This window comes from Heterocephalus glaber, unplaced genomic scaffold (genome assembly GCF_053883595.1).
Source record: "Heterocephalus glaber isolate CG9 unplaced genomic scaffold, H.glaber_assembly_v1.0 deba00001429, whole genome shotgun sequence".
NCBI lineage: Eukaryota > Metazoa > Chordata > Mammalia > Rodentia > Bathyergidae > Heterocephalus > Heterocephalus glaber.
In genome coordinates, this window is record NW_028258294.1 from 18,002,473 (window position 1) to 18,027,586 (window position 25,114).

General features: G+C 39.3%; 1 protein-coding gene across 12 annotated transcripts in view; it reads left to right on the forward strand.

The window, feature by feature from the left end:
* The first annotated feature begins 3,443 nt into the window (after positions 1 to 3,443).
* Positions 3,444 to 25,114, forward strand: part of Yap1 (Yes1 associated transcriptional regulator) — a 110,892-nt gene continuing 89,221 nt past the window's right edge. Inside the window, exons 1-2 of one of the 12 annotated variants that reach the window (XM_087212321.1) lie at positions 3,444 to 4,324; positions 8,281 to 8,531. In XM_087212321.1, coding sequence (XP_087068447.1) covers positions 4,004 to 4,324; positions 8,281 to 8,531 — 572 coding nt within the window. In that variant the 5' untranslated portion in view covers positions 3,444 to 4,003. The remainder of the gene's footprint in view (positions 4,325 to 8,280; positions 8,532 to 25,114) is intronic. The other 11 variants (XM_087212324.1, XM_087212322.1, XM_087212325.1 and 8 more) reach the window with 11 other exon arrangements.

The following is a 25,114-nucleotide window of genomic DNA, read 5'->3' on the forward strand; positions in this document are numbered from 1 at the left end:
TAAGCAATGGATTATGATTTCCAAACTGAAGCCACAAGGAAGTTATATTAGTTCATTTGTGCTACTGTAACAAAATACTACAGACTGGGTATTTTATAATAAAAATTTATTTCTCGCAGCTCTGGAGGCTGGGAAATTCAAGATTGAGGTGCTGGCAAGTTTCTTTCATGTGTCCAAGATGGCACTTTGTTGCATCTTCCAGATGGGATGAAGATTATCCTTACAAGGTAGAAGGGACAGAGGGACAGGAGGACTAAACACTGTGCAAAGCCCCTTTTATGACCTAATCACCACCTCCTAAAGCCTCTCTTTATAATAATGCATTGGAGATTAAATTGCAGCATGGATTTTGGAGGGACACAAACATTCAAACCACAGAGGAGTGAAAAGAGAGAGGAATGGAGGGATTGTAGAAAAGGGAGAGGTTAGTGCTAAATGAGGTGGGAGTCATGAAACAACAGAACAACATATATAATAAAAGGATGGTATAACATTGTTTGACCTCACAACTGGAGTATTTCTGAATGATGACTGGGTATAGACATAGCAGCAGGTGGCTAAAGTGAATTACAGACCAAGGTCCACTGTAGTTCATAGGTCAAATAATAAGACCAATGTTTTGAGATGGTGATTTACATAGACATTGATAACAGCCCACAATAAAAGTGGATCTTTGTATGAAGAATATGCCTCCCCATTTCAAGCTGCCTTAATCTTGCAATTGTTCTAAAATGGGGCAGAGGAGGAAGAAAGGGGACAAAGAACTGAATCCATTTTCTTTATTCCTTACTAACCTATGATTGAAATTTTATAGACAGGAACAGCAAGTTTAAAAATCTTGGTTGACAACACAGATGTGTCTACAGAACATAAAATCACTCCAAAAAGCTCTTCAATCCACTTATCAAGGTAATTTTGTTCTCAGTTTAGTGGCAGGTGAAACAATATTGAACAAAACCACCTCTGCTATATGGTAAACCATTTAATTATAGTGTTCATAGTAGTAAGGCTCTAGTTAAGGGACAGCTTCCAGTACAACCCCAGGGTTTCAGTCATTTTGGTTCTTTAAGTTTTCTATCAGTTGGAGTTTTTAATGCATAGTTTTGCCCAAAGGTTTTGTTTGTGTGGACTGATTCTTGGATGCAAGAGGAAAGCAGCATTAACAGGATTCCTGAGGTTGTGATTAGAAAAGGTCTTGCAACTGGACTGGGTGGCACACGCCTGTGATCTCTGCACTTGGGAGGCTTAGGCAGAAGGATTTTGAATTTGAGGCTGCACTGGGCACATAGGCAGTTTATAGAAAAAAAGGGGCTTTCCAAATGAGAGACTATATCACTACTGTGAAGTAATCTATAAACATGTATCAAGGATGATAGTTGACATTTACTAAGAACTCACTGTATGTCAAAACTGGGCTAAGTACTTTATATCCATTGACTCATTTAATGCTTCAACAATGTATGAGGTAGGTGTTATTACCCCTGACGCCAATATTAAATAAGTAACTTGTCCAATGTCTCACAGCTAGTAAACGGTGGAACTAGGTTCTGTAACTCCAGAACCTACCAGTTTGTTGTTAAATGCACTTGACTTTTGGGAGGAGGAGTGGGAATGAATCCAAGAAGCAATCTTGAAGTTCATTTACACCAATTCCCTTCTTCAGACAGGAAACTGGGGGTCCAGGGCAGTTACATTAGAATCCTGCAGTGTGTGAAACCTGCCGGCCCAAACTCACTACTCCAAGTGACAGATTAAAAACAATTTTTTTTACTGGTACACGTTTTAATACATAATGATTACATTCATTGTGGGGTGTTGGTACATCGTACATGACATTTCTCAATTCTTTCTTTAGCACTCCCCCGCATCTCTCGGACCCACTAATATATATGTATAGTATCAATGTTTGTAGGGCAGTACATGATGATCACATTCCTTGAAGGGACTTGGTACAAGCAAATACCACCCCTCCTTTAATCTCAACCCCCCGCCCCCCCGTCCCTTCCCATGTACCAAAGATCCATCTCGCTGTCTCCTACTGTCTATTCCTTATTTTGCACTTTATTGATATAATGGGGTTCTCATATAAGAGAAACCATGCAATATTTAAGCTTAGTGTCTGATCTACTCGAAGTGGTACAGATTTCAACTCAGAATTATCCCGGGCATGTGCTGGCTGGAGTAAGATTATCTTTTTGCACAAGGGCCCTTTCTTTTCCTAATGCTCTTTACACCTCTGTTTTATCAGCATTACAGATAAAATCATTAAAACAATAAGCAGGGTATTTTTTAGAAAGAGGTAGCGGGTTTTATTTTCTAGTGGAATTTAAATCAGAGTACTGTTGCACAATCCTATGAATATGCTGAAAAACACCAAATTGCTTAAATGGACAAACTGCATAGGATATGAATTATATCTCAATAGAGCTTTTAAAAAAGTGTATGACTTGAAAAAAAATGTTTTTGAGTGATTCCAAATGGACTCCTTGCATATAAGACACTGCCACACAGAAAACTGGGTGATGACCTCTTCACCCACTCATTTCGTATTCTGTCCGCATTTACAAGTGTGTTCTCATGCCAGGCGTAGGGATAACTAAGCACGGGGATTCCTGGCTCTCAAAGCCTCCAGGATGAAAGGTAAGTACAGAGAAATGCTTTTAACTGAAGTTAAACACTTTTTTTTTTTTCCTGCACTGAGGGTTTCGATGACTGTATTGCAAATTTCAGTGGTAAAAGTTGATACGACTTTCATTTTTTTTAAAAGGCAACTTTTTTTGGTTTCCTTTAGTAAGATATACACCTAGTATCAAAGCTTCAAGTAATCATTTACCCTTTGCAAGTGGTTTTCCACATACTAAGAGTCAGTAAGCAAGCCTATAATACCAACACTTTGGGAAGTTGGGCAGGAGGGTAAAAATTTGAATCCCACTCCGGTAATTTAGTGAGACCCTGTCTGAAAATTTAAAACACATTAAGGACTGGGGATGTAGTTCAATGTGAAGGCGCTGGGTTCAGTACTCAATACCGCGGGGGGCAGGGGGAAGTTTGCAAAATGAAGTTAATGTTAAAAAAATGGCCCTTTACTTACTAAGACTAGTGCTTGTTAATGGTATCAAGTTTTAACTCCAACCTACGCTGGAGGCCGGAAGCCCGCATGGGCATTCCGCGGGGATGGTGTAAGTGGATTTCATGTCCACTGCCGAGTTCTGTCGCCCTTGGCCATGTCGCAGTGCAGGCCCAGAAGGAGCCTTTCCTGAGCCCTGGGCGCCAAGAGCCAGGCAGGGTGGGAGGACTCGCTGCGGCCAAGGGGAGCCAAGTTCTCCGCAGGGACTGGAGTTCGGAGCCAGCCTGAGCTCTGGGTTCCCGAGGCGCGCGGCCCCGGCCCTGTGAGGCACGGCTGGAGGACAGGACGAGGGTGCTAGTCACGTGCGCCCGGCCGGAGTCTGCAGGAATGCAGCAACTCGCCGGGAAAGTTTCCCTCGGTGGCTGTCGCGGAATCGGCGCGGGCGGGCGCGCAGAGGAAGGAAGAGCCGGGAGGAGGCGGAGCTGGCCCGCTGCTCGGGCGGGCAGTTCTCTCAACTTTAGTTTTGGCGTCTGAGGCGAGTTTCTGTCTCAGTCGGGCGCAGCCGCCGCCGGGGAAAAGAAAGGGAGGAAGGAAGGAACTAGAAAAGGAAATAAAAGAGAAAGGGGGAGGGGACAGGCAGCGGTGAGTCGTCCGGCCTCCGTCCAGAGAGCTGAGGGAAAAGTTCTGAGGCACCGCCGTCCGAGCCTCTCGCCGCCCCTCGCCGCCCCTCGCGAGGCGCAGCCACCAGACGAGTGGAACCGGGACGCGGGCGGGGGCGGAGGCGCCGGGGCGGGGGCTGCGGGGCCGCGGCGCAGCCCCCCGGCCCTGAGCGTGAGCACAGCGCCGCGCCCGCTCCTCGTCTCGCCCGTCGAGCGCGGAGTCCGGGCGGAGCCCTCGCCCGCCTGGCCAGGGGCGCGCGTCGGGGAGGCTCGCGCCATGGATCCCGGGCAGCAGCCGCCGCCTCAGCCGGCGCCCCAGGGCCCGGGGCAGCCGCCCGCGCAGCCCGCTCCGGGCCAGGGCCCACCGTCCGCGCCGGGGCAGCCGGCTCCTCCAGTGTCCCAGGCGGCGCCGCAGGCCCCCCCGGCCGGCCACCAGATTGTGCACGTCCGGGGGGACTCGGAGACCGACCTGGAGGCGCTCTTCAACGCCGTCATGAACCCCAAGACGGCCAACGTGCCCCAGACCGTGCCCATGAGGCTCCGGAAGCTGCCTGACTCCTTCTTTAAGCCGCCGGAGCCCAAATCCCACTCCCGACAGGTAACCGAGTCGCCCCGCGCCGCCCTCCCCGTCCCCTTCCCTCGGGCGGGCCCGGGTCGGGGCGCTGGGGCCGGGGTGGGGGAGCCGCGGCGCCCGCCTCGCTCTCCTCTCGAGTCCAGAGCTGAGATTTGTTTTCCCCCCCGCGCTGGAGTTTCTCTGCGCGGCTGCAGCCCGGGGCGCCCCCCCCCCCCGCTTCCTTTCTTTCTTCCCCGGGTTCTTGGAGGTTGGCGGGAGCCGAGGGGGGCGGCGGGGAGGAAGGAAGGGGGTGGGGAGGCGGCCGGCCGCGGGGGGCCGCACAATGGCGCGCTTCCGCGCCCCGCACCTTCGCTCGCCGGCCGGCCGGGGGAGGGGACCTCTGGCATCCGCGTGTGGGTGACTCGCCAGCGGTGGCGGGGTTTGTGAATTGAGCCTTGGCCCCCTTTTCTTACGGGGCCTCCCGGTCCACTTGAATCTCCTGGGGAGTCAAATAATTGTTCTCTTGTTTTGCAGTGTTGATTAGGGGTGGGGGTTGAACCGGTCCATTTAGTTTTCTTGCTCCTTCTCTCCCTCCTCCTCCCCCTCTCGAAAGCATTTATTTTCCTCGCGGGCCAGGCGCTTTCAGAACCCTAGATTTGGGCTTTCCCTGCATAGACTTTCCTGGAAGTTGTTTATGGACTTCTTTCGCCCCTGCCCTTCCTTCTGCCTCGGAACTTGGGCAGAGTTACTCTTATCAAACTGAATAGGTTCCTGTGTTTGCCTCCCAATTGTAGACTGTTATTTACAGTCTGCTGAAATGTTTTTAAATTAGCCACATCTGTACGTTGCGCAGGAACTGAGTTGCGCTTTACTGAACCGAGGTTTTAGCACAAGCCTTTGATAATACACTGCAGGTTGACTCATAGGCCTCGTCCTGCCTAGTTCAACGGTGATTAAAAGTTAGTGTTTGGGAAGCGATGACTAATCCCAGGATCTCCACTGCTCTGTAATTTCTGTTGAGGATATGAACATGGCTGCTTTTCCACATACAGAACGTTCGATTATTTTTGCCAACTTGATTTAACATTGAAGTGAAACTTTATGAAAGTCTTAACATTCCAGTAGGTCCTAGTAGATTTCTTTAGTGTAGGATTTTCTCCCCGCTCGTTTTTTGTTTTGTTTTTTTTGTCGTTGTTGTTGTTTCGGGCTAAAACGGCAGAGGAACTTTGCCCAAAAGTTAATTGGTTTTCCAAATACTGCAATGTAGTTAGCCCACTCGGGCTGTAACTTGAGTGGAAAGAAGAGTTACTGCCCCCACTCCCATTCCCCCTCCTGTTTGCAGGCCTGTTGTATTTTCTCCTGTTACAGAGCTAGGGGGTTGGAACTCAGAAAAGCTCACTTAACCTGATGACAAAAACCTGGGTTAAGGGGAGGAAGGAAAAACTATTTATCTGCTTGCTTAACCACTTCAATTTGTCAGACTTAGGTATGCTTTTTCTCTTACCTCTGGAAGTGGGTTTCTGAACTTATGGCTAAATGTATATTGGCATGTATCCTGCAGACTACACAGCGGTGCTGCTAGTTACTTAATATACTTTGAAAGTATACACGTAGATTGAACTCCCCATCCTGTACTATCTGTAAGCCAAAAATATTGCAGCTGAAAAGTGTACAAATTCTTTCAGTATGTGGGTACGCGAGAATTTATATCCAGCAGTTTAAAAATATATATGGTTTTGTTTATGTTTGACTAAGTGTAGTGCATCTGAAAAAATTTTTTTGTTTGTTTTTGTTTGGAGACTGGATCTGCTGTGTAGTTCAGGCTGGCCCTGAGCTCTGCAGAGATCCTCCTGCCTCAGCTTCCAAGTGCAAGGATTACAGGCATGCACCATTACACCTGGCAACGTGCATCTGAAAATTTAACTTTTATTTCTGCTAATGATTTTCCTAATTCATATTTAATCCCAGCTAAAAAATGTACATGAATTTGCTTTAAGGCATTAAATGATTGCTGATTCCTTTCAGTTTTCCTTGCCTGTGTGAATCTAGGAAATTCTGTTTTGGGTAACTAAACCCTAATTCTAATAAAGGAATTTTAAAAAGCTATTATGAATAGTATGAATCTAGTTTTTAAGTACTGTCCACAGACTGTTGACTGTTAAGATTAATTTTCCTTTTTTTTTTTGGTACCAGGGATTGAACTCGGGATCTTGTTCTTGTGAGGCAGGCGGTGGAACCACTGAGCCCAGCTCTCCTTTTTTTTAAAATCATGACAAACCTATCTTAACAAAAGAGAAAACTGATTCACAGAGGTTATGATACTTGTTAAGTGTTACACTTAGCCCCCTTGGATGGGAAGTTTCTGATACAGATTTTTTTCCTGCCTTTTTTTTTTTTTTGGGTACCGGGGCTCGAACTCGGGACCTTGCAGGCGCCAGAATCACTGAGCTAAATCCCTGGCCCTTTTCCTATTATGTAGTTGTAAATATGTATGTCACTTCTTAAAATCATAATTGTAATTGAACTTACATCTTTTGATTTTTTTCATTCTATTCTTTAGATGACTTTTAAGAATATTTAACAGTTCTGAATCTTTTGAATTCACTAAAAGTTGTATAAATTTCAATGACTGATTTATTGATGGGATTTGTTCATAGTGGAAAAATGACTAGGGCTTGGTCTAAAAAAAAAACTAAAACCTAGTGAAAAAATGGGTAGTAATTCTTTGGGTTATGTTTATACCAGAAGGCTTTTTGTTTTGTTTTGTTTTTTGAGTCAGGGTCTCATTATGTAATTCAGGCTGGCCTCAAATTTGCTGCAGTCCTCCTGCCTCAGCCTCCCAAGTGGTAGAATTACAGGTGTGTGTACGTACCACTGTACTGGTCACCTGAAACATTTTTTTAAAACTTGGAAAAACACTCGTAATACCTTTACCTCTATTTCATGCTGGGCATTGAACTCATGGCCCTCTTATGTTTAAGCAGGTGCTTTACCGCTGAGCTACACCTCAAGCTCCTGCCTTGACCTTTTAAAACTTAGTTTTCATTTTTTTGAGACAGGGTCTGGCTATGTAGCCCAGGCTGGCCTTAAATTCAAAGCAATCCTGGCTCAGCTTCAGGAATGCTGGGATTATAGGTGTGCACCACCATATCCAGCTACCAGATTTTTGTGTTTTACTTTTTTGTTTTTTGAGGCATGGTCTCACTATATTGCTCAGATGGGCCTTGAACTATGTAGCATAGTCAGTGCTAGGATTACAGGCATGTGTCATCATGCTCGCCTCTAGAAATTAGATTTAAAAATTCTCTGTTTACTATTAGGAACCTTTGTTTCCTTCTATACTATTTGTCTGCAAAAAGCGTGGAAGACGTATCTAGTTTGTAGTAGGTAGAAATTCATTTAAATAGAATGTTCATCAATAAAGTTATCAATGCTGATAGTATATCTTAAAATTACATAATTTAAGGTTTTTAAGACGTAGGGTCTCACTATGTTGCCCCAGTGGCCTTGAACTCCTCGGCTAAACTGATCTCACTTCAGCCTCCCAAGTAACTGGAACTGTATAGGCATTGTGCCGCTGCAGCCGCCATCACCACACCACCATTCCCCCAGTATTTCCTGCTCTTCACTTCCTTTAACATTGCATAATTTAAAAGTATTTATTTAGCCAAGCATGGTAGTACACATCTGTAATCCCACCCCTGTGGGAGGCTGAGGCAGGAGGATCAACAGTTCAAGCCCAGTCCAGATAATTTAGCAGGACCCTATTTTAAAAATAAATAAATGGGTCAGGGGATGATGTTCATTGAGAATGCTTTGGATTCAGTCTCCAGTATCTGGGAACAGGGCATATCTGTTTGAAAACCTGGTGTATATTAAATGTTGAAATTTGCCAGTACTACTTAGATATTTGGTTGCAGTCAAGTTATATTTAAGAAGTTTAGAGGTACTCTCTCCGAAATGTTTTTTCTTTTTCTAAATTTGCATTTTAATCCCACTAGGCCAGTACCGATGCAGGCACTGCAGGAGCCCTGACTCCACAACATGTTCGAGCTCATTCCTCTCCAGCGTCCTTGCAGCTGGGAGCCATTTCTCCTGGGACATTGACCCCCACTGGAGTAGTCTCTGGCCCAGCACCTACACCCGCTGCCCAACATCTTCGCCAGTCTTCTTTTGAGATACCTGATGACGTACCTCTGCCAGCAGGCTGGGAGATGGCCAAGACATCTTCTGGTCAGAGATACTTCTTAAAGTAAGTGAAAATAATTGTGGGAGGTAGTTATCCAAGAACATGCATTGAAAACACACTAAAGTGGCAATATATAGAATACTGTTTGTGTTTGTATTGTACTTAATATTTTTCTCAAACTCCAGTATCTTCCATAATTCTTTTTTTCAGTTTGCTGTCAATCCCAAATACCTGTATTAGTGTGGGTTATATTTTGAAATCTTGATTGAAGCTTAGGTCAGAACCTTTTCTTCATCTTCAGTGGCAGTTGTCTCATTTGAAGTTTGGGCCAAATCTGCTAATTAGCTTAGTGCAACACAGAAGGAATGCCACGAGAATTTTCAAATTCTAAGAATTCTAGAACTGGCCTAGTCATATAAAATATAGATGGTGCTACTTAGGTCTTTTTCTTTTTTTGGAGGTATGTGTTGAACCCAGGGTCTCATGTATGCTAAGTACACATTCTACCACTGAGCTGTATCTCCAGCCCCCATTTATCTTTTAAAATAATATTTTATTGGTAGAGAAGAATTACTGAATAAGTAGGACTTGGAGGAATCTAATGTATAATATTTTAAATTTTGAGGTGATAAGCACATTAGCTTCAGTTTGATGTGATTTATCAATTATTTTCCCCAAATGTGAAGAATATAATTTTTTAGGTTTGATACATGATCACTCAATGATGAATATCTTTCGAGCTATCAGATCTTCCAAACAGAACATTCTTTGGGGAAAGAAGGCTATTGGGTTGTTTTTATTTGCCTTTTTGAATTTAACAAATGACAAAATTACTTTAAGCTGAAAAGACCTAAATACAAATTTATCCCCTCTAATTTTGAAATTATAGGTAAGCTTTTAATTTTATGTGGCTTGTTTGGATCAAGTATATAATATACTGTCTAATAACAGTTAAAGACTGAAATAAAATTCTTTTGAAATACTTAATCAGGTTAAGATAATAAAGTGAAAAATAATCCCTGTTTTGATTCAGATTTGTCAGCGCAATGTACTCTTAAGAGAAATGTTAACATTTATTAGATCAGATAATACCATTAATGACATCTTGTGTGAATCTTCATGTATGTTTCATGAAAACTGTCTTTTGGGGTGGGTTACTACTTTGTGACAAGCCTGTTTAGGAGAGCAAAGGAAGAGGTTTTTGCCTCTTCCTTCAGCTTTTTCCTCTTTTTAAAAATTTCTTTTCTGGTGCTTTGGTATCCATTTCAAAGGGTCAGGTTTCACCCAGAACAATAAAGGGCCCAGAGACTGGAAAGTACACACAAGTCTGGCAAACTCATCTGCATGAGCAAGATCATTTGTTCTCCAGCAGACATCCAAAGTAAATGATTGAAAGAGCTGCTAGCTGTGAGAGATGTGTCTTAAAGGGAAAAGGAGTGGAAACAGACCAGGTTGTTAGGAAGAAAAAGAAAGGCTCTAGTTTCTTGAACCTCTCCCTGCTGGGTCACATGTTAACCGGGGAAGATTTTTTAAACAGCTTAATAGCCTACTTGTCTTCTTTCTTTGGTTGATGCCATGGGAAAAAGTCAGTAACATTCAGGTTCTTTTTGGTCTCTTGCATCTTGTAGATGGCAAAGGCCTATGTTGAGTGACCTTTTTAAAGTTGAAATAAACATTCTGGATTTGCTTTTAAAAGTTTCCAATGGTTCTTCCTTTGAGAAGAGATGTTTTTCTTAAATGTATTGATACCTGGATGGATTAATGAAAGGGGCATATACTTTTCCTCACTCAGCTCACTCCACTCTAAGGGGCCTGTAAAGATACAGTGGGCCAAAGTAGGAATTATGCCATAAGAGGAATGTCATAGGAGTAGGGGGAGCTTTTACCTGGAAAGGTAGCACTGGCAAGAAGACGGTAAGACAGAATTGCTCTTTCAGTATTTTGGAGGTGCCTTCATCTGGAAGTGAGATTAGGCTTATTATGGGATAAACGTGAAGAGTTTTGATCTGTAGAACTTTTTCTTTTTTCATGCTTTTCAAAACAACCCTTTTCCTTAAGAGGTAAATCTTGGTCAGTAAAAGCAGGTGAGGTAGATTTATGGGTATCTATCAGATTCGTGTATACAGAGGGCCTCTGTGAAAGATGGGTGCTGAAGGCTCATAAAATTTCATATTCTTCTAAAGAGTATCTGCTTTATGAATCATGCAATTTGGAGCTGGGTGTGTGCACTGAGGCAGGAGGATTGTCACAAGTTTGAGGCCAGCCTTAACTACATAGACCCTGCCTCACAAAGAAAAAGTATAATTTGGAGAAAGGTTGTCCAATAAAATTAGTGCAGCTTCTCCAGTAGTTAGCTACTTCCATGATACAGGCTATATAATTTTTATAAACAATTTAGTTATTTTTGTGTACTCAACAGATAAATTATGTCTTGACTGTGAGTCAAAGATGGTAATGTAAGCTTTGAGTGAGTGCTATGTTGCTACTGCCAGAGTACATTTTTATCTTTGTTTCTGTTTTAAAATCAGTTCTCTCTGCAACCAATATTTATATATTTTCTCTTATCTGTAAAGATTCTTGCCAGCTAGATGTAGAATGAAAATTTAAAGTAGTGGTATACTTTACACTCATTTCAGCAGTGAAATTTTTTTTTTCCCCTCCTTCCCCTGCCCTCCCTTCAACCCCTCCATCCCTCCCTATGAAATATTTCTTATACATCTTTTTAGATACTTGTTGGAACTAACTTTTAAGTTACAAAGTAATTTATCATTTATTGAGATGTATACTTGACATGAAGAACTCTTGACTATAAAAGGTTTAAACATGCAAAATAATGTAATTTGAGAGAAAACTTAGAAATACTGACTTTGGAAACAACTAATTATTGCCTTGTTACCATAGATGGAGTTTTTGACATCATTTGGTGTGTCTTCCAGCTTGAAGGCAGCATAATTATTGAAGGGTTATAGAATCATTGGTTTTGTTTGTTTGTTTCTTTCTTTCTTTCTGGTACTGAAGATTGAACCCAGGGCCTTTGTACTGAGCTGCATCCCTAGCCACTTTTATTTATTTGGAGACAGTCTTGCTAAATTGCCCAGCCTGGACTTGAGTTTAGGTTCCTCTTGCCTTACCCTCCCAGAGTGCTGGGATTACAGTGAACCACCGCACCCAGCTCATAATTTCATTCATTCATTCATTCTTTTTTTTTTTTTTTTTTGGCACTGGGGCACTTGCAAGACAGGTGGCGGAACCACTGAGCTAAATCCCCGGCCTGTCCTTGGTATTTTTAAAGTTCTCCATACATTGATGAGTTCTTTTGGAGAAGACTTGTACCTTATCTTGGCAAGTGATGTGGTTGAAGTATTGAATAAACATTTATCTACAGTATATACTCAAGCTCTGGGAAGATTGATATATATAGAAATTGTTATCTTTGTATACTACGTATAATATCTTTGTTACTAAACTTACTGTTTTGGGGGGGGTTGTTTTTTGTTTTTTGGTTTTTTTGGTTTTGTTTTGAGATAGGATCTTGCTGTATAGTTCAGGCTGGTCTTTAACTCATTAGCCTAGGCTGGCCTCAAACTTAATGGCAGTCCTCCTGCCTTAGCCTCCTGAGTGCTGGGATTATAGGCCTGAGCTACCATATCTGGCTGAATTTACTGTTTGAAATTAATTTCTTCCACATAGTACTCTTTACAACTCAAATTTCTTCCTTCTTCAACTGCCTTACAGTTTTCCTACAGGAAATAGTTCTTCAAGTAGTTGGTCAACAACTTCCTATTTCTTTATAAGCTGTTGAATAGCTTCCTGAATTAGCATTTTATAATATATTTGGTTACAAGGAATGTTACTACTTCTCAGATTTATTTTATTGACTCTGATACCTTGTAACTGTTACCATGTACAAAGAACTTCTGGTATGCAGGACATTATACTTTGCTTTGAAGAAAGTGATCCATTGATTTAACAAGCTTGTAGATTTAGATTATTTTAAGTGTTTTAACAATTTTTTAAATATAGTTTTGTTGCATTTCCATTATCATTTTCTGAATAACTGGCCTTAGTGTTTTTATTCCTTGAAGGCTCACGGTTTCTCGTGGCTGTGATTTGTTTAAGTTTGTTGAGTATCTTGATTCATGGTTTAAAAAAGATATTTTTTCAGAGTTTTTTTTGACATACACCTCAGTCATAAACCAACACTGAATAAAATTGCCTTCTGCTACAGGTTATTTTAGAAATAAATGCTCCATGGCCCTAAGTACAGCGGTATTGTATCTATGAAAGGAAATGGATTAAACTGTTTGTTAGAAATTGATCTTACATTTTCTTCTCAAACACTTATCCAGGGTAAGATCATAGACGCAGTGCATACTACCATAGTAAAAATATACTTTTTTTTTTTGGTACTGGGGATCGAACTAGGGACCTTCATTTGCAAGTCCGGTGGCGGAACCACTGAGCTAAATCCCCCGGCCAAAAATATGCATTTTTAAAAGGAAGAGTTTCATTAAGAATAAGGCTATGCTAGGTTTTTTTTTCTTTTTTGTTGTACCTAGCGTAACCCAAATGATTTCCATTTAAAAAATGAAAAGCTTGTAATTTTGCCATTAAATGTTGGTTAACCTTGAAACACACACAGAACACAAAAGATTTCAAATTGCAGTCACAAAGTATTTCCCTATTTGAGGGGAGGGCTAGTCTCTGCATGTTTGTCTTGCTGTTGAGACTGTGTGGAAAGAGAAGATAAAACTGTGCCCTCGGCTCTGAAAAAATGACTTGCTTATGCTCAGTGGGTGGATATTCTAGGGAAGAGTGACCTGCAGTGCTGCAATGATTTAGGTGGAAAAACTGGAGGAACAGTATATTTACCAGCAGCAGAATTTTAAAAACAGTTGATAGATAATAGATGTGACAGGGTAAATAGAACATAAAGATTAACTTATTCTCTGGGGAAAATAATGAGTACCTATTTCTGATGTGAACTAAAAAAGATACTTAATTAAGGATCTAGACATTTCATCTCATAAACACTGTTGGTCCCAGATTGTAGACTAGTTTGTTTGTTTTTTTTAAGCATAACATTCAAAAAAGCACCCTTCTCTTAAGCCCTACTTTAAACACAAAACCTGAAAATAAAAACCTCTAGGTAATATTTGAGTAGTTAAAATTTAAATAACTTTTCGGAACCCTGAGATTAGTTCTCCTTGGTAATGCAGAAAAATAAATTTTGCTTTGCAGTTAGAAAAAGAATGTAAATTAGCATCCTAACACAATAGTGTTATCATGACTTTGCATTGCCTTTTTTACCTTTTTGGGGAGGGGTGAAGTTGACATAAGGGATTTTTTTTTTTTCTTTTTTTTCTTGGTAGCAGGGATTGATCTCAGGACCTTGCACTTGGGAGGCAGGCATGGCGCCACTGAGCTACATCCCTGGCCCGACATAATGGATTTTTGAGTTTAGGCTTAGGAAAATCAGTGTAAAGTAATTTGAAAAATCGTTTAAGATTATGCAAACTTAATTTGCTTCCTTCTGTAGTAGCATAATTTAGCCATTAATTATGGCTTGAAAGTTGAATAACAGTTGAGTAGCATTGTATGAAGGAACCTCTTAGAGAACTGTGTTGTTTTATAACTGTAGTTACTGAGTGATACAGTTCTTAGAAAAAGAGCTTTTGATTCTAGAATTAATCAGAACTTTAAGCCATGAAAAGGACTTTGCTGATTTTATGAAGAAGAATTACTTCAGGGTTCTGGTTGCTCAAGTACTGTAGCACAGTTTCCTGGGAACAAGTACTGCCACCATGAAAGCACTTATTTACGAAGGATTTGACACCTTCTAAAAGCAAACAAAGAAGTTTGATATAAATCACATGAGTCCATTTTTCCCCCCTCAATATTCTGGACAAGGAAAAGTGGTTAGTAGTTTAATCCTTATTTGTCTCATAGCATGAGGATTGCAATCTTTAACGTATCAAATGATAAGCCATTTTTCTCTGAATAATGTTGCAAATTAACAAAATAACAGAAATGGAAGTTTCTATTAAAATACCAGGTTTTCTTTCACCAGATATTTTCAATGCTTTACTTGTGGTTAGAGCTATAACTTATCTGTCTTTACTTTATTTTGCTTCTCTATCTCTTCATGGGATGTTAGTTGCCCGACTATCAGATTCTTCAGCTGGGTCCTGACCTGGGACTGGGCCAGGGGGCATTTGTTAAAAGTTCCTTATTCTTCTTGTAATTGTTAGCTTAAATTGAAGTTGGCTTGTTTAAAAGTAGGAAATGTATTTGACCAACAAGTATATTTAGAGAAATATTTTTGCTGTGTGGATGAAAATGTACTACAGACTATTTGATTTGGGGTTTAGAGAGTACTACTGTGTGCTTGGTAGACTAGCAAGTTGTTTGAAATTAACTATTCATATGTCTTGAAATAACTGTAGTTGTTTTATATTTATAAAACTTTGCTTGCTCACCGACTTTCCCCTTTCATGGATCTGATTTATGGGTTTCTTTTACTAAGATGTATGATTTCTGTTATGAAGCAACACTTGTTCATTAGAAACTGTCCGAAAATTTAGGAAAGGAGAAAGGAAAGGAATCATTCACATTCTTCTATTTGTGAGAGGGAGGTGAAGATACTTGTTTTCATATTTATAAACATACAGTTTTAAATGTAATGTTAAGGAATTTATATATTTCAATTTAGATCCTTCAATATACTGTAAGGTTTATAAAGAAAAAGAGCAGTGACCCACTTTTTAAAAAAAATCTTAGGCTTTGGCACTTTCTAGTCCTTTTAGATTTTTTTCCCCAATACTTTAAAAAATTCCATATTTATAAAATATTCTACACCACTATTTCTTGAATTTTCTTCACGCCTTGGAATCCCCCTTTTCTTAATCCTCTTAGTATAATTACTAGCAAGTTTGTGGTTATTTTTACATTGTTATTAACTAGATTTTGCCCCCAACTGAGCAGTGTAAATACTGTCATTTTTTCAACAACTGTTATATTTTCTTGGAATTGTTAATTGCCTTTTTTTATTTGCATTTCTATCCCCCCTATCTTAAAACACACACACACACACACACACACACCCACCCACCCACACCCACACCCACCCCCACACCCACCCACCCACTTTCCTAGGAGTCCTTTGTATTCCCTGCTGTAGGCTACCCTGGACTTGTTTCAGAGTTGTCATACCAGGATGACTCTTGGCTCTCATTCATTCTGAGAGTTTCTGCATCACTCTTCTTTGTTGGATATCCTGTTTTCCTCTTTCTTGATTAGCTCACACTTAAACAGTATGCTCATCCAGGGCTGGGGATTTAGCTCAGTGGTTTCACTGCCTGTTGTGCAAGTGCAAGGACCTGAGTTCGATCCCTGGTACAAAAAAAAAAAAAAAAAAAGAGTATGCTTATCACTTAGAAAAGCATGCACGGGAGGTAACTGTTGATATCTTTTGTGTGCAAAAAATATCTTTATTTGTTAAAATTTAAAGGGCAAATTTATTGTATTCAGTTGTATTCATTTGTTGTTTCTTGGAATTTTGAAGGATATACTCCCATTTCATTCTAGCTTCTAGGTGTTTTTGTTTTTTATTGAGCAGTTAGCCCTTATGTAGCTTCCTTGAGGATTCTTATATTTTGTTCTTTATCTTTAGGGTTCTAAACTTTCGCCATATGTTTTGGTACGGAACTTTAAAATTCATTTTGAAGTATGTGTGGTCTAAAACTTAAGTCTTCGGCATGAATGATGTCCCTTTAAAAGTTTTCAGTTCAGTTCCCCCGACTCTCTTACAGTCTTGGAAAACATTTGTTTTATTAATTCCTAGATGATTTCTTCCAGTCTTTTTATCTGTTCCCTTTCTGGAATTCTTGCTAGTTAGAATAACTCTTTGATTTTCATATCTTTTCCTTCACTTGGCCTTTTGTTAGTCTTCCTGGAAGGTTTCTTTAACTCTGACTTTTAATGTTTTTGTTGATTTTGTTTTCCCCTGAAAACACTCTTTCTCATTAATTTCTAGTGGCTCCTTTCTGGGCCCATTATTCATTATTTTTAATAACATGGTGCTCTTATTTCATGGATACAGTAATAGAGTGTCTCTGAGGATATTATAGTAGGTGTCTCCTTTAAAATTTTCTTTTGCTGCCATCTTGTCTTAAGTGGGCTTCTCTGGAGAGTAATACAAGGACTAAACCCTGAGGTTGTGGGGCCCTTAAATGCAGAGCCTCTAGATCCGTTTGTCTGAAACACATACATTTCATCTATCTCCTGCTTGAGCCAGGCAGGGGTGTGCAGTAGAGTTTTAAAAAAAGTTGTACATAAGCTAAATGAGTCCCATTTTTAATTATTAGATTGACTATATACCAGTTGCTTTTTTTGTTGCCAGGGATTGTACTCAGCAATACCCCCCTCCCCCATACTGCAGATCGAACTCAGGACCTTGTGCGCTTGCAAGACAGGAACGATGCCACTGAGCTAAATCCCCACCCTGCTTAGATTGATTATATAAAGTTGCCATTTTTCTAAGCTCGAAATAGTGATTCTTAGCAATTTCATATGATTTGACTTAACTATTACAAGATAACTTTTAATGGAATCTTTTTAAATGCTTTTATCAGACAGTTGATTAATCAAATTATATTTATCCCTTTTAGTGTTACTGTTTATTAGCTTACATTTTCATGTGTTAGATTTTCCTAAAGGGGAAACTGTCTACTTTGACCCTAGGTTAGTACTGGGCAGTGTTAGAAATTTGTCCAGAGGTTTGGATTCTAAAAAAGTGTGTAGGGGCAGAGGCAGTGGTGGTGAACTTTTTAGAGCTTTCAATGATAATAAGCAGGTGGCCGCAGCACCTGTCCCATAGTTTTGCCACCACTGGAGTAGAGATATTCCTTTTCTTATGTGAGTTGGTGGAGATACCTGCTTGTACGTCATTTCCAAATTCTTTCTCTTTTTATTTATTGTTTTGAGACAGGGTCTTGGTTTGTAGTGCTGGTTGGTCTTGAACTTACTATGTAGCCCAGGCTGACCTTGAACTCATGCACTCTTCCTGTCTCAGCCTCCTGAGAGCTGGGATTACAGGTGTGCACCACCACACTCAGCTCTTCTTTCCTTTATCAATACAGATGATGGTAGGAAAAATATTTATGTATATCTGAATTGATTAAGTAATTGTCAATATACTTGCATAGTTAACCCCAAAAGGCATATTATTGGATTTTATCTTAGTTTGGTTGTTACTTTCCTTGGCAAGTGTTCTTTGATAGCTCAAAAAAGTAGTTTATACTTAGTTTTTAATATACCATTTCAGTATCATAAAATAAAAATATTTCTCCCTATATATTACTTTTGGTCATGTAAGCATTTTTAGAAACCAAGTTAGAATTTCAAGAAGATGGGGTTTAGGTTAAGATAGATTGGTTAAAATAGGTGGTCACTGAGGTGTGTTAGGACCCTTTGCTATTGTTAAACTCAAGTTGAAATTTTCCAGATGGCATCTTTTATCAGTCTCTCTCTGTCTTTGTCTCCGTCTCCATCTCCATGTCTGTCTCTCTATCTGAACCTTAAGCTGGCTCTTGAACTTGGGATCTACCTGCCTCAGTCTCCCAAGTGCTGAGATCACAGGCATGTGCCACCAAGCCCAGCTAGTAGTCTGCTTTTTGTTTAGGTAAAAATGGATTACACATGGAGATCAGCTGGGGAGATTGAGAGGGAAAGAGGAAGTAAGCCTTTAAAAAACTTCAGTTGACTAGAACAACACTATACTAGAACACTAATGAGAGGAAAGAGTTAAATGCTGTCAGAACCAAAAAAACAAGTGGATACTTTGAAGGTTTTAAAATATTGACTAATATGGGGAAAGATGGAATAAATTTAGTACATTTTACTTAAACATGTAGGATAAGGAAATGTGTTTAAAATAGCCAAGGTTAGAAACAAACTAAGTAAGTGGACATTCGTGAGACTGCCTGGAACTAATCTTTACCAGTAATAGGGTCACAGTTTAAATTTACCAAACTCTCCTGGGTAACTTTCTTTAAAGATTAAAAAAAAAAATTGGTGAAAAGTTGTCCAAATACAGATGTTTCTGTTTTTCCTCTACACATGTTCAGACTGATATAGGTTATGTTTCTGAAATATGTAGTTTGGATGGGCTCCAAGTGATGTAATAGGATCACTTTTAACCCCTCTTGGCTGGAGGGTGTGTGGACTTTCCTGTTAGGACTAGTTACAGATCTTTTCTTAGGGGCGAAAAAATAATCACTATACATTCATGATATATAAATATTATTGTTGCCCACATTTGGGGACAAAGTATGCCCTTTGTGTACCTATTTTTCAGTTTTGAGTTAGTGCTCATGATACTATGGATGAGAATTTGCACAGTTTGAGCTGGGGATGTAACTCAGTGGTAGAGATTTATTAATAAAACTTTTGTGGAACACATGATCAATTCTGTCCATAACGTTGGAGTTTAGCTAGGCATAGTGGCATATGCCTATAATCCCAGCACTTCAAGAGACCAAGGCAGGAGGACGGCCATGAGCTTGAGGCCAGCCTGGGCTACATAGTGAGTTCAAGGTCAGCCTAGAATATACAGCAAGACCCCATCTCCACAAAGCAAAACAAAACCAAACAAAACAAAACTTGGAGCTTAATATTTTTTGGAAGGAAGATAGGAGTTTAATGTATATTAGTAATTACAAAATTAATTTAATTGGCAGCAGTATATTAGCTGTTACTATTCAACTCTACTGTTTTACCCTAAGTCACGTGGAGATCACTACTGGTACTAGTTATCTTAGCTTGGTGGCTAAAACCACCAGTGGTACATGCATGCCTGTCCTATCTGGCAGCTTGTACAGCTGGTGGTACAAACGAATATAATCACTTCTATCAGTCTTTTTACTAATAAAATTAATAAGCCGCCTGATTGAACAGTCATGCATGTATTGCCAGTGGTTCAAGCTACCTTGTAGCGAGACATGAGAATTGCGGAATAATTGTGGAGGCTCAGAAGTCCAAGATGAAGGAGCAGGCAAGGTAGGTGCCATTGAGGCCTCTTTTCTTGGCTTATAGGCTTCCATCTTGCCTTGGGCTCACATGACCCCTTTTTTACATGTGGGGAAAGAATGAATGGTGTCTGTTCTTATGAGGACACTTCTTCCAACGTGAAGTCCGTAACATTGGTTTAACTGAAGAAAGTTTGCATTATGGAAATTTGTATTTGGAAGGCACCGGTTTAGGTAGTATTGTCAAAGGTCTTTCACTTCTCTTGGCACTGACCTGTTACAGAAACTATGTACTTTCTGACTTCAGTGTGCCAGACTGGCACCTTACTGTCACACTTATATATTACTACTTTGTGTTTTTTGATGGTACTCGGGATTGAACCTAAGCAGTACTAAGCTATATCCCAGCCCATTTTATCTTTAGAGAAGGTCTAGCCAAGTTCAGGCCGCCCTTGAAGTTGCAATCCTCTTGCCTCAGCCTCCTGAGTAGCTGGGATTACAGGAATGTGCCACTGGTCATGTATTCCGCCCCCTTTGGGGATCGAACTCAGGACCTTGTGCTTGTGAGGCAGGCACGTTGCCACTGAGCTAAATCCCCAGCCTGCATGTATTAACTCTTGATTTTAAAATATCAAGGTATTATAAACAGCATGTATATTATGTGCAGATGTATAGTGTGAGAGTTCAACTTTTTACATCTCAGTATTATTTTCCATATAAATTAGAGCTATGTATATTGTCCTGATATGCTATGGGTATGTGTGTGTGTGTGTGTGTGTGTGTGTCCCTGTTTTTTTGGTACTGGTGATCAAACTTGGGACCTTGGGATTGCAAGGCAGGCAGCAGAACCACTGAGCTAAATCCCTGGCCCTGCCCCCTTTTTTAATCTATGAAAAATTTGAAATATATATAGTGAAAAATGTATAAAACATTTTTTTCATTGATTTTTTTTTTTGAGACAGGATTTCACAATGTAGTTTAGGCTGGCCTTGAACTCACTATGTATCCTGGGCTGTCACTGCAACTCAGTACCACCATGCATTGCTATTTTAAAAAATGATTATGATGCAAGTACCTGTGCAATCATTGTCCAAGTTAATAAGAATATTGCTAATTACTGAGAAGCTTTCAGTGTGCTATTCAGATTATTTTCCCTTTATCCAGAGGTAACCATTGTTTTGGCTTCTTAGTTTACCACTGCATAACAGTTTACTACTTAGTTTACTACTGCATAACAAACTATGCAAAGACTTGATTTTACATAGTTTTATTATATCTTAACAATCTGTAGGTCAAGAATTCAGTCAAGGCAGTTGAGCGATTCTTATCCACATAGCATTAAAGCTATTAAGGTGGCAGACTGGGTCCAAAGCTGGCTTCCCATGGGCTTGAATGTCAATGGCCACAAGACTCTGCTTAGCTGGGTCTACCTACCAGAATGCCAGCACATGACCTTCTGAGCATTTAGGTCTTGGGGGAGTTGGATTTCTTAAATGGCAGCTGAAGATACGAGAAAGCTTGGGCAGAAACTAAAAGCTTTTTGAAGCCTGACCTTAGATATCCAGTTCTGTTAGTCTGGCCAGTGACTAAACCAGCATAGATTCAAGTCACAGAAACCAGACTTTTCAGTGGAAGGAATAGTAGAAAATTGTTATTAACATACCACGTCCTTAAATCAGTTTTTTCTAAATTTTAATTTTAAACAAGTGGTGCTGCAAATGTTTTTGTAATTTGCTTCTTTTGATCAACTTGGTGAGACTCACAAATATGAATGTAGTTTGTTTTTGTTACCATAAAAGGTTATTTTCATAGCTATATTATATAACTGGGCCACAATTTAATCCATTCTTTTTTCTTTTTGTTTTTTTTGAGGCAGAGACTCGCTATGTAGTTTAGGCTGGCCTTGAACTCTCTATGTAGCCCCGACTGGCCTCAAACTCATGGCCTCCTGCCTCAGCTTCCCAAATCCTGGGATTATAGGCCTTCGCCACCAGCAATCCATTGTCTTCTTGAAGAACATTTGCATTGTTATGTAATGATCCTGCAGTGAACATTCATTTACTTATGTAAAGATTTCTTTTTGTATATGTACAAGAGTTTTTCTAGTTTGTGTATGAAAAATGGTATTGCTTTCGGTCAGAGATTATGTACTTCCAAGAATTCCAGTGCTTGAAGTGTGGATGGAGCTCAGTGGTAGAGTGCTTGCCTAGCATGTGTGGGGTCCTGGGTTTGATCCCCAGCACCACCACCAAAAGCCCAGCCAACCAAACAAAAAAGCCTGTAAAAGAAATCCTACTTTTCTGTACTTTTCCATGTTTATACTGATATGTCATCATTGTGGTTTTGTCTTACATTGCTAAGATTGCCAGTGAATCCCCATTTCCTGTATGATTTGTGCTTATTTAGTAATCATTTCATGTCTCTTATGTCCTAAGACATGGAACTGTTTTTAAAAAGTTTCATATATAGTCTTTAATCTTCTTGGAATTGACTTTTTTACAAATGAGATGAATGCAGATGCTCCAGTTAATTTTTTCTTTTTCTCAAATTGAGATCCAGTTTCCTAGAACTACATCATGAAAAGTCCACTCCTTCCTTCTGGAAGGGATTCTACCTCTTGTCCATAATAGACACACATACATCTGCTATTCTCTACTATTTGGTTTTTTCCTATCCCTGTTCTAGTATAACTTTTAACTACTAGAACATTAGAATATGTTTTGGTAGTAGGAAAAGTGTCATTTGTCTTGCCCTGCGATGACTGTTATTTTTCTGTTGTATTGAAATTTAGAATTGATCTGTCAGATTCTACACAGGACCTCTTAAAATTTTGAGGTTGTAAATTAAACAAAAACTTGAGGAATTAGCATCATTACACTAGTAAATCTTCTAATCAGAAGATTGTATGAACATGTTTTTTCCTTCTTAATGTCAGAGTTAGACAGAAATCTAAAAATTTGGAACTGACTAGACCAAAGTTGGAAACTTAGTTCTTTTTGTCCTAGTACTTTGTGTCGCATTAACTCTCTATACTTTTTCTTGTGTAAGATAAGTGGCAATACATATCAAGCAGAATTATGAAAATTAGCTATTATGTCAAAATCTTTAGAAACTATTGATTATAGTCTCTCTGAAGAGAAATTGCTGTGTTAACATTATACTGCTGTGTTCCCTATAAAGTTTTTGGATGTTCATTTTAAACTAGATGCTCCATTATTTTAATATCATTTCTTGGTAATAAAAAAGTTAAGCTTATTTAACAAATTCATCAAAATGTATATGGAAGAATTTAGATGATGAGTATATGAATGTTTACTCTAAATTTCTTCCAATCTTGCTGTATGTTTGAAATTTCCATAATGAAATTTTGAGGAAAAAAAATATGAAAAATATACACTGTTTAAAAGAAATTTCTGCTTTTTTTTTTTTTTTTTTTTTTTTTTGGTACTGGGGATCGAACTCGGGTCCTTGCGCTTGTGAGGCAGGCAGCAGAACCACTGAGCTAAATCCCCAGCCTGCTTTTGTTTATCTCACCCCTGAAAGTAAGGTCACAGTAAAGGCAAGGTAAATTTAACTTTTTAGATTGCTTTGTTAAAATATGAGCATACATATACCCATGTACTTTTTTGTTTTTTGCAATCATGGAGTTCTTTTCTTGATATCATTAACCTTATAAGGTCTTCTAAAAGTGTGTGCAACAGCTCAAAATTAACTTCTGCATTTTGGAGAGGTGAAAGCATTATATCAAGTTCCTTCCTTGATATCAGTTATATACTGCTTCATTAACTGACAACAAAAAAATTAGTGGCATAAAACAATGATTGTGCCATTTTTGTCTGGCTCACCTGAGCTTTTCTTTCTTCTGATACATATCACTTGAGGCCACATGCAGTTTGTCTGGTAGCTGGGTTAGGTCTGGAGAATCTAAGAAGATTCCTTTCAACTTTCTGGGACTTGGTGCTGATTCTTAGTCCTTTCTTTGCATATGATCTCATTATGTGTTGGTGTGAACATTTCTAAGTGGATCATTGTGGGATTTAAGGCCTCATTGTAGAGTGTTACTTCTGTCACATGGTGTTGGCCAGGGCAAGTGACAAGGTCAGTTCAAATTTACAGGGCTGTGAAATAGACTGCCACTTGATCAGAGGAATTGCAAAGGGCTACAGTTGAATTGAAAAGTTTCAATAAATAATGTTCATGATAGAGGAATTATTTGGGGCCTAAATATAGAGTAAAAGATAACATCAATGGAAAACAGTTTCTGTTTTTAAGAAGTACATTCTAATTTTTTATGAATAGTGTATTCAAAATACAACTTTTTTTTTTTTTTTTTTTGTACCAGGGATCGAACTCGGGTCCTTGCGCTTGCGAGGCAGGTGACAGAACCACTGAGCTAAATCCCTGGCCCTCAAAATAAAACTTTGATGGGTGTTTCATCTTGAGATGCCATCAGATCAATCATTTTAGACCATTCAGTAGATTGGTAGAATATAGGTTTTTGATTGCAATTCGTCATTTATATTTAAGAACATGAATTCTAATTGATACCCAGTTTTGTAATTATCCACTAAAACTTGACTGATGTTTTACATAACCTAACTAACCAAACTGTCATGTTACTTATCTTTAAATTAGCTTTGGCATGAACTCACATGGAAAACGGTTGTAGTAGAGATAAAACCTAAATTTCTTGGTACCTACTTCATTGCTTTGTTGCTTTCTTCTCCTCCCTGAGGTGTTACCTTGAAAAAAGTGTTCAATATTATTATTTATAGATTAAACTTTATTAAGGTGCTATTTGTTGAGTTTTTTGATTAATTTGAAGTCTAAGTTACTTGAATTATCAAATGTGTGTGTACACAATAATGTAAAGTAACACAGGAGGTGAGTACTTATGGTAACTTTAGAATGATTATTTGTACTGTTTTTTTCTGCTTCCTAAAAGTATTTTCTCTTATCACGTCATGCCCAAATTTGTAGGCTTTTTATGAATGAACCTTTAGGAGTAATGCTTCACTGGGAGACAATGAAGACATTCTCAGACATTTAATGAACTAAGTCTATGTGTCTATAAAAAAAGTATTTTTCCCTGTTCATGAAATTAAACAATTATAAAAAATGATTTAATTCATTATTAGTTTTTGTTAACTAAAATTTGATTTCAATAGTGAATCAGATTTTAGAACTGTGGTTCATACTTTGAAAATGAGTAATGAGTATCATGATTAGCAGTGTATCCCTAGTTGTCTTGAATTAAAAAAAGTCCATGGTGTCACCTCCATTTTTGGTAGTGGAGTTGTATTGGGTCTATGTTGAGGATTTATGAGAAAAAAGAGCAGCTATTTATGGAGCATTTCCTCAGGCCTGCAATTTGAAGCCATTATAACAAAGTTGCTGAGCAAGTCTGATTGTAGGCCAGCAGTCACTGAGGCCCTTTCCCTGCAGCCTGTGTGGAGTAAGAGTTCAGAATTATTGCTATGAAGTTTGTCTTCACTTTTTGTCAGTTGTCTACTTTTTGAAGAGCAGGTTTTCAAGCAAGCTAAACTGTTTTGTTAATAGCTAGATTAAGTAGTTGTAGGATGTAAACTATTTTTGAGGTTTTCAGGAAATCTGTCTTCT